The following is a 12492-nucleotide window of genomic DNA, read 5'->3' as shown; positions in this document are numbered from 1 at the left end:
GCATGACATCTCTCTCCCGCAGGCAAACCAGAGCATTTTCTGGCTGCTCTGGTGTACTTCCCCCATCTAGCAGGTCTGTGGCAGAGTGGGAGCTTTTTAATTGTCATTGGCAGATTTTTAAGCTTATTTAATTGTTATTTGTTTTTCATTCCTCAGGGAAACATCTGGGAACAGATTTTTCGCATTTCATTCATCCTCGAGATGATCAACACGGTGCCATTTATTATCACGGTGAGGGTTTCCTGGTGAAATTTTAAAGCAGCATTAAGTTTAAACTACTTATGTACTGTAGTTTTGGTGGTGAAATATAGAAAAATGGATGTCTGGCCAGATAGTTTTTCAAGCTGGCAGGAAATTTTTGCTTCAGTATTTTTCAATATAATGACTTCCTCTGCAGTGTTATCCCCAAAACCATCCTCCCTTTTCAGCTGCCCCGCCGCAGCCGGGGGAGCAGGACAGCGTTTGTTGGCAGCCTCTGCAGAGGCCGGTGCTTAGTTTGGAGATGGACCCCTTCCCGACAGGGCTCATATTGGCTGTTTATAGCTTTTTCTGATAGAGAACATGGATTTTTCTGCGAGTAACTCTTGCTTTCATAGATCTTCTGGCCTCCTTTGCGGAATTTGTTCATTCCTGTGTTTCTGAACTGCTGGCTTGCCAAGTACGCCCTGGAGAACATGATTGTGAGTGACCCGACGCGTCCCAGCCCTTTCGCCCCGGGTTCCTCTGCCCTGGGGATGCGGCGTGGCCGGGAGGGATGCCCTCACCTGCCGCCGGCTCTCGGGCAGGTTTTGGGTGCTCAGTGCGTGCAGCCGTGCCGGGGCTGGGGGGAGGTGAGGCTTTGCCAACTGGTGATGCTGGGCTGTGACCTGCTGCGGAGAAGGAGCCCTTTGGGGTCTGAGCCACCTTGACTCTGTTAGCCGCATATTGACAGGGGTAGCCTCTGGCTGTCCCCAGGATATGGTATTTCAGCAGGATGAGATATTCCAGCCATTCCCACATGCCCACTCGAGCTGTCTGTCCTGGCAGCAGAGCCCAGACCTGCTCACAGAAATGCACATCCCTTTCCAAGGGCCAAATTCTGGCCTGACCTCCATCTGCGGGGGCATTGCTGGAGCCAGCAAGACACCAGTTGGTACATGGAGGATTACTTTACCCTCAGCCTCCCTGAGCTGGCGAGTCCTCTCCTCTCTTCCCAGAACGACCTGCACCGAGCCATACAAAGGACCCAGTCCGCGATGTTTAACCAGGTGCTCATTCTGATCTGCACCCTCCTGTGTCTCGTTTTCACGGGGTGAGTGTTGTTCTTCGTTTCAGTAAACCACTTTCTTCATCCAGGGAAACCAGCTCTGCACGTCCCCGGGGCGACTGGCAGAGACGGGCTTTCGCAGGGCTTACAGGAGGGGGAGGTGGGACCTCCCCAGCTGTGGTGGGATGGCACTGCCAGGACATAATGAGGTGATTTGGGAAGCCAGAGCATGTTCAGTCTTGAAGTGATGTCTTCTAGCTGGATCTTTCGGCCTGAGAGGTTTGTGTATGCTGAAGAAAGCCTAACTTTAGGGCTGCTGATTGGATTGAACTCCCAAGTCTTTGGCATCCTTTCTTTGCTAATGGGACAAGTTGCAGTTCCTCGGGCTGAATTTTGGAATTAGGGAGCCATGGCAAGGAGTGTGGCCCAGGTTTCCACGCGTGTCCATGGGGTTTGGCTTGGGCACAGCCACGTCTGCTGGAGCTTTGGGAGACCCCTCTGCACCACCAGCCCCCGGCACCGGGCTCCTCCCTGCCTGGCTTCATTCCCCAGCGCACTGAACACTGGGAAGATCAATTCCTATTTTAGAAACTAATTATCCTCCCTAATTATATGATTTTAACAGAAACTTTTGAACGGGTGCAGGTGAGGATGAGGGTGTTGTCGGAGGGAGATGGGTGATGTGGACACGCGAGGCTGGGAGCAGGACTGTGAGCGCTGCAGGGTCAAGGGCAGGGACAGCAGCTTCCCGCGGGGACACGGGCTCCGCTGTGTGTGACGGCTCATTCACCAGGACCCACTGCACTCGCTGGCTCCGACCGCGCTCTTCCTCCCCAACAAGTTGCCATGGCTGCTGAGCTCGTTTGTGTAACAGGCCACTGGGGCTCCTGCTAATTAACTGGGCCCTTTACCGTGCACATTGCCAACAACAAGGGCATCTCTTTAGAAAGGAGTCTGTTCTCGCTAGGTACTTAGCTTTGAATTAGGCTTCTTGAATCTTCCTCTGGCTCCCTTGGTCTGGATTTGCAGCACATAATACCATTAAGTTGCCGGACGCACAGGAAATTAAGCTTTTAGGCTCATGAGTCTTTGGCAATAAAGACGATCCTCTGATGTGAATGACTAACGCAATTTTGGAGCTCATTAGTGCTCCCTGCCCGTGGCACCTCTTGCCTGCTGGGGCTGTGGACGTGTTTCTTGGTGGATGCGGCAGGGCTACAATTCTCATCCAGGACAACTTAGGTGACACTTGTGTTTAGCAAGATGACTTTGAAACTGCAGGTTTGTGGAGTTACGCTGTCTGCATATCCATGGGGAGCGAGGCAGCTCTGCGGCCCGGCTTTGCAAGGGCAGCGGCACGGGGCCGGGAGTGGGCGACAGGATCTGCCTCCTGCCTGCCGGCGCGCGTCCCGCTGTAATTGAGAGCCCTTCCCGCGGGCCGAGTCCCTCCATGGCCTTACTGGGACAGCTGCTTGCTTCCACATTTTTGCAATGCAAGGGAAGGGCCCGGGTGATGTTCAACATGTTGTCCGTGGCATGGTCTTATTGTGACCCATCACCCGGGACCTAGACTTCCCCGTGCTGCTTTGGTGAGCAACCACATCAAACTAACTCCTTCATCTGTAAGCGCCATTAGCTGAATCATTTCTGTTGGTGACATAAATCCACTGCTGATGCTGACAGCATGTTACAGACTAATTTCTTCTATGGACATGGGTGTAAGTCGCCTTCTAGGGTTCCCCGCTGACTTCAGCAGGCGCTACGGGCACTGCCTGTCTCCCGGGCAGGGAAGCACTCGCTGTGATGTGTGCTTTCTCCCTGCAGGACCTGTGGCATCCAGCATTTAGAAAGAGCAGGCGAGAAGCTCTCCCTCTTCAAGTCCTTCTATTTCTGCATCGTCACCTTTTCCACTGTGGGCTATGGAGACGTGACACCAAAGATCTGGCCTTCCCAGCTCCTCGTCGTGATAATGATTTGCGTCGCCCTGGTCGTGCTGCCGCTCCAGGTTAGACCAGTGCAGCCGAGGATGGGGAGGGATGCAGAGCCTGCACCCGCGCAGCCCTGCCGATGGGGACATCAGCTCTCTGCCTTCGTTTGCAGTTCGAGGAGCTTGTCTACCTGTGGATGGAGCGGCAGAAGTCGGGAGGCAATTACAGCCGTCACCGTGCCCAGACGGAGAAACACGTCGTCCTTTGTGTCAGCTCCCTCAAGATCGATCTCCTCATGGACTTCCTCAACGAGTTTTACGCCCACCCACGCCTGCAGGTGAGGACCAGGCGTGTTGCCACGCTGTGCTCGGTCAGTGCTTGCCCTTGCCAGGCTCGCAGCCTTACTGGGCACGGCTGGGTCGCTGCTGGTGGTGAGTGCCCTGCCCAGCTACAGTGGATGTGGCAAAGGATAAAGTAAAAACCATCCAGCCCTCCACTGGGAAGCGCATGCTGCACTGGCCGAGGAGAGGTGACAAGTGGTACCATAGGGCCACCTCACTTTTTGCCGTCTCAGTGGTGGGGCTCTCGCTGCCTGATCCACCCCGTTTTCTGGCCAGGCCTGTTACAGCAGTGTGTAAGTACATGGAGAGGGGCCAGAGGGACTTTTCCAGATTGGAGGGCGTCTTTACTCAATGAAGAATCTCAGACAGAAACAGAACATGTAATTGTTAAACCTTGGTGGGATTTACCCACCTCTAACTGGAGTATCCCCACATAGTGAGTGATCTTCAAGCAAATGACTGTGCTTTTCCTTGTCCCCAGGATGAGAGCATCACAGACATGTTTCAGATTTGCATTTCATTCCAACACTCACGTATGCTTCATTACCATCGCCCAGCCTTGATTCCACACATTCAAGCTTTAAAATCCTGCTTGTTTCTGTAACCGCAAGAGGCTCCACTTTGCTGTGGGCATGCAGATGTGCCTGCATTGGCCTCGTTATGCAGAACAGCGTGGTGAAGCTGCTGATGTGTTTTCCAAAACCCTTGCCAGGGCCGTAGAGCAGGGGCAGGGGGTGTCACACATGGTGACAACTATCAGAAGCCCCAGAGGAGCTGTTCTCTCAGGTAGCAAAACCCCATTTCTCAGCTCGCTGCGGCAGGTTTGTGTGGGACCACCAGCCTGCTGACCCCTGCGAGCCTCTCTCTCTTCCAGGATTACTACGTGGTGATACTTTGCCCGACAGAGATGGACATCCAGGTGCGGCGGGTCCTGCAGATCCCTCTGTGGTCGCAGCGAGTGATCTACCTCCAGGGCTCTGCGCTGAAGGACCAGGACCTCATGAGAGCCAAGTGAGCAGAGGGACACGCTGCGCATCCACAGCACAGCCGGTCCTGCCGCGCTGCTGAGCTGCCCGCAGGCCTTGGAGCCGCAGAGGAGGGTCCCCAGTAATGTCAGCCCAGATGCGTGACGATGGGCATCCCTGCATGCCTTCGCTGGGGTCTTGGAGGGGGCTGGCAGCATCCTGGCTGGTATGGGCAGATGCCAGGCTTTGCTGGCCCATGCAATTCATGGGGTTGCTGCTCTCTGTTTGCAGGATGGACAACGGAGAAGCCTGCTTCATTCTCAGCAGCCGAAACGAGGTGGACCGCACCGCGGCGGTAAGCCAGGCCTGGGGGATGGCACGGTCGGAGATTATTCATTTCTCAGGCCAGAAGGGACCGGGGTTATCACTGCATCTTGCCTCTGCATGGCAAAGGAGCGCACTGGGAGGCAGCCGGGGCGAGAGCGTGGGGTTGAGGGCTGAGCTCTGTCCCCTGGGCACCCACACAGGCTATGCACCCCACACTCCTTTGGGCAGCTCACCCCGAAACCTCCTCCCCTAATGCAATCTTATCCCAGCCTGGGCAGAGACTTTGCTGGGAAGATCTTAGTTTTGAAGCCCTGGGAGAGGGGGTGGGTGGCAGCGGTGACAGCTCTCGCTGCCGGCTGGTGCCAGGGATGCTGCCCGTGCCGTGGCGGTGGCTCCTGCCTGTCCATGCTGTCCTGAGCCCACGCAGCCCTGCTGGAGGGGCTTTTCTGCAGGTGCTAACGTGCAGAGCAAGGGGTGCCACGCTCCGTCCCTCTGCCAAGGTGCTGCCTGGCCCTTCCCTCCTTTGGCACTTGGCACTCCTGCTTGTAGGGAAACTGCCGAAGGGTCCCTACGGGCAGGGAGTGACCATGGAGAAACGTGGGGATGGCACAGGGACATGCAGCAGCACACCGCTGGCTGAGCCCCTGCAGGCTCACCTTCCTTCTGCTGTCCAGTTTCGCACGGGTGCTGGGTTTTGGGGAGCGGGAGAGGGCGGTTATCCCCCGTTAGCAGCAGGTGTTGGAGGAGCCTTTGCCGTATGTCTCCACGGTGGCTGGGTGCTTTGCAGTTCATCCCGGGTGTAGAAGCGTTGGGGAAAATAAGCCATCAGACAAGTAGCTCTTGCTCTTCTCCTCGGCTAGGACCACCAGACCATCCTGAGAGCCTGGGCTGTGAAAGATTTTGCTCCAAACTGTCCTCTCTATGTTCAGATCTTAAAGCCTGAAAACAAGTTTCACGTCAAGTTTGCCGGTGAGTCGGAGGGGCTGTGCGGCGGTGGACAGCACCGCTCACTTCGCCGGGCTGGGCTGTCTTACCTGCCATGATAGATGTTTCCAGTGGTGTTTCCATCTCAGAGAAGTCTGTGACCTGGTGCTGAGACTCCTCCCCATTGCTGGAAGATATTTTAGGGCCATCAGCCCCCTTATCATGATGCACACTAAAGCCTGGGGCTGGGGGAGAGCTGCCTCCGGGATGGGCTGCGTGCGGGCACACCAGTCCCATGTGTGCTTGGGTTTGCGTTCCTGCGGACGCAGCGGTGGTGGCCTTGGTGGGCTGGTGTCCACCTGGCTGGTTTCCAGCCTGCATCCCTCTTTTCCTGCCTGCATTAATCCCATTTGTGGTGTTCCCCATGGGCCGTTGATTGGCTGAAAGCCCTCCTGGACTGGTGGCAGGAGGAAACACCCACCCCCCAACACCACCCCAAAATTACCGCATCCCCGGGCACCAGGCTGGCCAAGGAACCCATCCGTCCCCCTCCCCACCGTGACGGTCCCCTCTGCCTTTCAGATCACGTCGTCTGCGAAGAGGAGTGCAAATACGCCATGCTGGCGCTGAACTGCGTCTGCCCTGCCACCTCCACCCTCATCACGCTGCTGGTGCACACCTCCCGCGGCCAGTGAGTGCTGCCCGCGCTCTGCCCTGCCTGCCCCTGCCTGCCCCTGCCCTTGCCTCCGCTGCCCCAGCCTGAGCGTGGAGGGACGGCAGGACCCGGGGGTCTGCACCCAGGGGCAGAGGGTGGGGGTCTGGGGTGGGTCTGGAGGAGCACAGCGGGACCTGGGACCCCCAGCCAGGTTGGGAGCAAAAGCCAATATTGTAGGGGGAACATACCAGTGCAGATGGGCTGGCCAACACCACCTTTCCGGACACTGGGAATAAAAAATGTCGTCTTTATACTGGCATGGTCCCGCTGGTGGGAAGGTTAATTCACAGCCCCTGCAAGCTCGGACCCTGCAGGCTGCTTGGTGGGTTTATATACAGCACAGCTGGAAGGAGCTCTGCCAGCCCAGTAAAGCGGTGGTGTGGGTCCTGCGCTCCTTGGCCAGTCAGAAATGCCTGAATTTTGGGTAAAGTGCCGTCAGAAGAGTTATGAAACATCATTGCCAGATGAGTCTTGCCCCATGCTCAGAGCTGTTTGCCAACACAGGCTCTGCAGCCCCCCCGGGAGCCCTTGTTAAATAAAAAGGCACTTAAAATCAGAAATGAAAATGAGCTCGTCCTCAGCGTGCAAACACCGACAGCTCGTGGAGACGCGTCGCCGTAATTTCACCGCTGTTGGGCTAAATGGCAGTTTCAGCGCTCATTAACACTCCCACTGTGCAGCTCTGCCCCGGGAGCTGGCTGGCGTGCTGGGGTCTGTGCCAGCACCGGGGTGTCCTGTCCCGGCACCGTGGGGGGGTCCCATCCCGGCACCATGGGGGGGTCCCATCCCGGCACCGGGGGTCCCATCCCGGCACGCTGCTGCTGTCGTTGCAGGGAGGGCCAGGAGTCCCCGGAGCAGTGGCAGCGGATGTACGGGCGCTGCTCGGGCAACGAGGTCTACCACATCCGGATGGGCGACAGCAAGTTCTTCATGGAGTACGAGGGGAAGAGCTTCACCTACGCCGCCTTCCACGCGCACAAGAAGTGAGGGCGGCGGGGGGGGGCGATGGGCAGGGGTGGGCAAGGCTCATCTGCCAGTCTGCACCCCTGGGGAGTCGGGGCTGGAGGGAGCTGCGAGGTCCTTTGTGCAGGGACAAAGTCCCGAAGGGGCTTTTCTCCAGCTGTGAATGCCCACGTCGTGCTCCCGGCACAGGTACGGCGTCTGCCTGATCGGCATCCGGAGGGAGGAGAACAAGAGCATCCTCCTGAACCCCGGCCCGCGGCACATCATGGCAGCGTCCGACACCTGCTTCTACATCAACATCACCAAGGAGGAGAACTCCGCCTTCATTTTCAAGCAGGAGGAGAAGCAGAAGAAGAAGGGCTTTGCGAGGAGAGGCACCTACGACGGCCCATCCCGCCTGCCCGTGCACAGCATCATCGCCAGCATGGGTGAGTCCGCGGGGCCTCGGCAGGGCGGGGGGACGGCGGGGCTCCCCGGGAAGGGGGGGCAGGAGCCTGCACACACCGCTCCGTCTCCTTCCCCAGGTTTGACTTCGTTTCCTTCCCCAGGTTTGGGTTTATTTTGCTTTTCGCAAACTCCTTGCCATGCCCCCCACCTCAGTTTCGCTGAAGCCACTGAAAATCCCTTTCCATCCCCTGTCCTGGTCGCCTCACCAGTAAAATACCCACTGCTCCTTGCACCCTGGGTGCTCTCAGCAAGCTCAAATATCATTATTAAAGCTCGTGATGTCCATTATCATTAACAGTATTTGCATAAATCCCCCAAGCCCTGGCTGGAATAATAAATGCCATTGGCCGCATCCTAAATCATGTTTATGATTCACAACCTGATGAAGAGCGTAGTTTGCTCTGCAGCGAGCAGTGCATTTTCGCAAATAAAAAATACCATGAGTCATTACTTCCAGCTTGTATCTGGGGAGAGCAAGTTTTGGGGAGGCTGCGCTACACGAGCAGATTATATTTCAGGCAAATAATCTATGCGTTTGTACTCATGAGCGGCAATTTGCATAGATTATCTCCCAGCAAGCTGCAAAGCACTTTGCTGAACAGCATTTGTCAGTGTTCTCGTTACATGACTGCTTCGCAGAGGGACCTTTGGCAAAGAGTTTGGCAAAGAGTAACGAGAGGGAGAGAAATTGCGCGAGTGCAAGCAGGGCAGCGGTGCCTGGCGAGCCCAGCATCTGGGCTTTGCTGGCTGGGAAGCTCCCCGCGTTCCTGCCCATCTACAAATCACTGTTTGGCCAGGACTCAGATGAGAGCCTTGGTGGGGGTTTGTGATGGTGACTCGGTGGCCCTGGTCAATACTCGGTAAATATGTTTGGTTTTTTGGAAGCTGCTGGAGGACAGGATGGGGAGGCCTCTCTTGTCCCAAGTGAAAATCTGGAGCTGATCAAGAGGGATGCAGGAGGTGGATGAGGGTGTTGTGCTGCGTTGGGGGCTGCCCGCCTGCCTCTCCTTGGGGGCTTGAGGACCATCGGGGCGCAGGGGTGTCCCTGGGGAGGGCAGCGTCCCAGCAAGGGGCAGACACGGTGGCATCAGCTTGTTCCTAACTTTGCTGGTGTCTCCCAGAGCCTGCAGGTAGGGGTTAGGCTGGAGGGTTGTCGTCTCCGAGATACATCAGAATAATAAAAATTACCATAAAGCCAGGTTTTGCAGGTTCAATGCGCAGCGGGTGGGCAAGCGGTTCAGCCTGCGCAACGGAGGTGACCACAGCTGGGTGACAGAGAGGGTGACAGTCCCCGGGGCCAGCAGCCTGCACCCACCGTGGGAGCAGCTGAGCCGTGCCCCCAGGGAGATGCTCCCCACGGCAATGCCCAGGCGGAGGTCGCTGCTGGGTGCTTTGCCTGCACTCCCTGCGCCCACGAATGGTTTAGCTTCATCTGGGCTGTATTTAACAGGCAGGACGCACGGCCCTGCGTGCTCCACCTCGTCCCCGTGCAGGGCTCAAGGGTGCGATGCTTTGCTGACGCAGCTCTCTTCACCGCCTTATAGCGTGTTTGCTGTGCTTCCTTCCCCACCGTGTCCAGGTACAGTAGCCATGGACCTGCAAAACACGGAGTGCCGCCCCGCTAACAGCAGCAAGCTGGCGCTGCCGGCGGAGAACGGCTCGGGCAACCGCCGGCCCAGCATCGCGCCCGTCCTTGAGCTGGCCGACACGTCGTCCCTGCTGCCCTGCGACCTGCTCAGCGACCAGTCGGAAGATGAGATGACGCAGTCGGACGAGGAGGGGTCGGCGGTTGTGGAGTGAGTCGCCCGCCTTCGGCTGAGCTGTCCCTCGCTCCAGAGACGGGGACCGTTGTCAGTGATGGGCGTTCAGTGGTGCCTGAGGGATGCTCAGGCTCAGCCCCTCTCAGCTTTTGCTCGAGCGCGTGAATGTCTGTGACACGGGCAATCACCGCTTGGCCGTCAGCCGTTTGGGCTGCTTTGGAGAAGTCTCCTCTGGGTATCGGCGAAGTTGCACCAAGGCAGACACCGCTGGGGATGGGCAGGTTGTTCCATCAGTCCTCTCGCCTCCCTCCACTCACCGACGTGAAGAGGATCCTATTCTCTATTGCACATAAATAAAAAAATACAAAATAGATATTTACTCCAGCTTTAAAGCTGGTTGTTAGTTTATGACAGCCAGATAAGCACTTGCTTTACTGGTTACCTGTTTGGATGCTGTCATAGCAAAGTGGGGAGTTTACTGAGTAACTGCAAACTCTGACAAATTGGCTTTTAATTCGTGTCCACTTTTAGCTGCTGTTTAAATGAAAATTTCTGCTTCTGGTTCCGTCAAAAATACAAGTGGTGATTTTTAAAATATCTGTTCACCAAAACAACCTCTAAAAATGGACAATGAGTTTTCTTGCTTCTTTATACGGCTCAGCATTGTCCTCCTCTCCTGGAGGTCACTGCCATGTTGCCCTTCAACTGGGCTAAATGGTCCTATCTGCTGCCTTCTCCACCTGTGCTGGGAACACTGCATATTTACAATCTCATGACCCTTTGCATAGCAAAAATGATTCCAAAATATGTGTATTTTGGAAAATTTCCAGCTGCTGCAGGAGAGTTTTGCAAAGCATTTGACAGTGATGTGCTTGAATCCCGGGCTGCTGCTATTAAATGGTTTTCTTACATCTGAGTGTTGTATACATGGAAAGCTCTCCCCATGTCCTCACGCTGCTGGATTTTCTCTCTGCTGCAGGTATGTGAAAGGCTACCCACCGAACTCTCCCTACATTGGGAGCTCCCCGACTCTGTGCCACCTTTTACCCGAGAAAGCCCCATTCTGCTGCCTGAGGCTGGACAAGGTACGATGGGGCTGCCTGGGGGCTGCAGCCCCCCCAGGAGCGGGACGGCTCTGTGTGTGGGTGGGCGGGCGGCCGAGAGCTGCACGCTGAGTCCCTGCGCTGCTTTCCCCGCACAGGGCTGCAAGCACAACAGCTTTGAAGACGCCAAAGCCTACGGGTTTAAGAACAAACTGATTATCGTTTCGGCAGAGACGGCTGGGAATGGACTCTATAACTTCATTGTCCCCCTTCGTGCGTACTATCGGTCCCGCAAAGAATTGAACCCAATCGTGTTGCTGCTGGACAACAAGCAAGTACTTTTCCGTGGATGTTTTCCATCGCACTGAGCCCTCCTCTGTGTTTTCGTGGGCATCTCGTCCTGTGGGGATGGGAGCGTGGAGGAATGGCAGTGCCACTGTTGGGTCCTTCGGCTGATGTTGGCCCTGGGGACTCCTGTGTGGGTTTTGTGTCCGTCTTTGCCCCATGGACTTGCTGAATCACTTTGCTCTCTGTTGCTCTTCCTCCAGGCCCGAGCACCACTTTCTGGAAGCCATCTGTTGTTTCCCCATGGTTTACTACATGGAAGGCACGATCGACAAGTAGGTTTCCGCGTGTAGCTGTTGTTACTTACGGTGCCTAAATGTGTTGCATTTACCCCAGCCCAGACTTTTGGGTCATCCCATGAGAAGCCCCAGGGTTGGTAGCATAGAGCTGAGCCCACCGTTGGCTTCTTGGGTTGTCAGCCCCCCCCCAGTAGATGGGAGCAGGTGAAGAACTGGTGGTTGGGAGCAGCCTGGGCTTGCTGTAGCGCTGCGTATTGCAGCGTGCTGCTTCCCTGTGTCGTTTCCAAGGGCTGACCCTGCGCTCTTCTCTTTGGGAACTGCCCAGCCTGGACAGCTTGCTGCAGTGCGGCATCATCTATGCCGACAACCTGGTGGTTGTGGACAAGGAGAGCACGATGAGCGCCGAGGAGGACTACATGGCGGATGCAAAGACAATTGTCAACGTCCAGACCATGTTCAGGTGAGGGGTAACCACTGCCCCGGCTCCATCGTGGCCACTTACCTCTGCCGGAGACAAGACCGGGAAGGGTGCCGGTGGCTGGGGTGGTGGCTATGGGTGGTGGGACATATCTGCGGTTGGGCTCGCTCTAGGAAACAGCATCTGATCAGCTATTTCTGACCTCAGACAGGCACGGGGATGGTTTTGGTCTTCCTCAGCCTTTAAATGCAGGGAGTGCTCTCACTTCTGAGTGAGCTGCAGGACAACAGGTCTCTTTCCATTGCAGGCTCTTCCCCAGCCTCAGCATTATCACAGAGCTGACACATCCCTCCAACATGAGGTTTATGCAGTTCAGAGCAAAGGACAGTTACTCTCTTGCCCTTTCCAAGCTAGAAAAGGTAAGAGAAGGTGTTCCCCTGCATGTGGGGCCTGGGAAGTCAATGCTGAGTGACTACATTTGAGCTCCTCAAGGTCCTGTGCTCTTCTGGATGCTGCAGCTACCATAGTTAGTGTGCATCTACCCGAGATAACCTGCAGCAAACAAATAAGTGGGCAGTTGATCTTTGGACTAGCTACCTCCTTCTATGTATAGGTGGCTGGAGTTTGTGCTGCTTTGCCTAGTGCTGTGCTGGGCACACTGGATCTCTGAACCGGGTTTAATGCTGTGATTGCAGTAAGGAAGCGGGGCAGTGGAGTCACTGTGCTGAGACAGATCTTCTGACAAGGGAGAAAATACCCCTGAACCAGACACTGGGGCATGTGAAAGGGCCACATCCAGCCCATGTCAAAAAACCCCAGCCATCTCTCACA

The 12492-nt window shown here is 56.0% G+C and overlaps 1 protein-coding gene across 11 annotated transcripts in view; it reads left to right on the top strand.

Annotated features, from left to right (window-relative positions):
- Nucleotides 1-12492, top strand: part of KCNT1 (potassium sodium-activated channel subfamily T member 1) — a 92154-nt gene that overhangs the window by 67635 nt on the left and 12027 nt on the right. For 10 of the 11 annotated variants that reach the window (XM_030001235.2, XM_030001236.2, XM_030001232.2 and 7 more), the window contains 17 exons: nt 157-231; nt 597-680; nt 1197-1291; nt 3071-3251; nt 3347-3511; nt 4390-4526; nt 4772-4835; nt 5668-5776; nt 6314-6422; nt 7280-7429; nt 7599-7837; nt 9436-9652; nt 10596-10701; nt 10818-10990; nt 11208-11279; nt 11569-11703; nt 11969-12080. In XM_030001235.2, the coding sequence (XP_029857095.1) occupies nt 157-231; nt 597-680; nt 1197-1291; nt 3071-3251; nt 3347-3511; nt 4390-4526; nt 4772-4835; nt 5668-5776; nt 6314-6422; nt 7280-7429; nt 7599-7837; nt 9436-9652; nt 10596-10701; nt 10818-10990; nt 11208-11279; nt 11569-11703; nt 11969-12080 (2223 nt within the window). The remainder of the gene's footprint in view (nt 1-156; nt 232-596; nt 681-1196; nt 1292-3070; nt 3252-3346; nt 3512-4389; nt 4527-4771; nt 4836-5667; nt 5777-6313; nt 6423-7279; nt 7430-7598; nt 7838-9435; nt 9653-10595; nt 10702-10817; nt 10991-11207; nt 11280-11568; nt 11704-11968; nt 12081-12492) is intronic. The other variant, XM_030001233.2, reaches the window with a different exon arrangement.

This window comes from Aquila chrysaetos, chromosome 24 (assembly GCF_900496995.4).
Source record: "Aquila chrysaetos chrysaetos chromosome 24, bAquChr1.4, whole genome shotgun sequence".
NCBI classification, from domain to species: Eukaryota; Metazoa; Chordata; class Aves; order Accipitriformes; family Accipitridae; genus Aquila; species Aquila chrysaetos.
The sequence above is the reverse complement of the archived record's forward strand: the minus strand, read 5'-3'. Positions and strand labels throughout refer to the sequence as shown.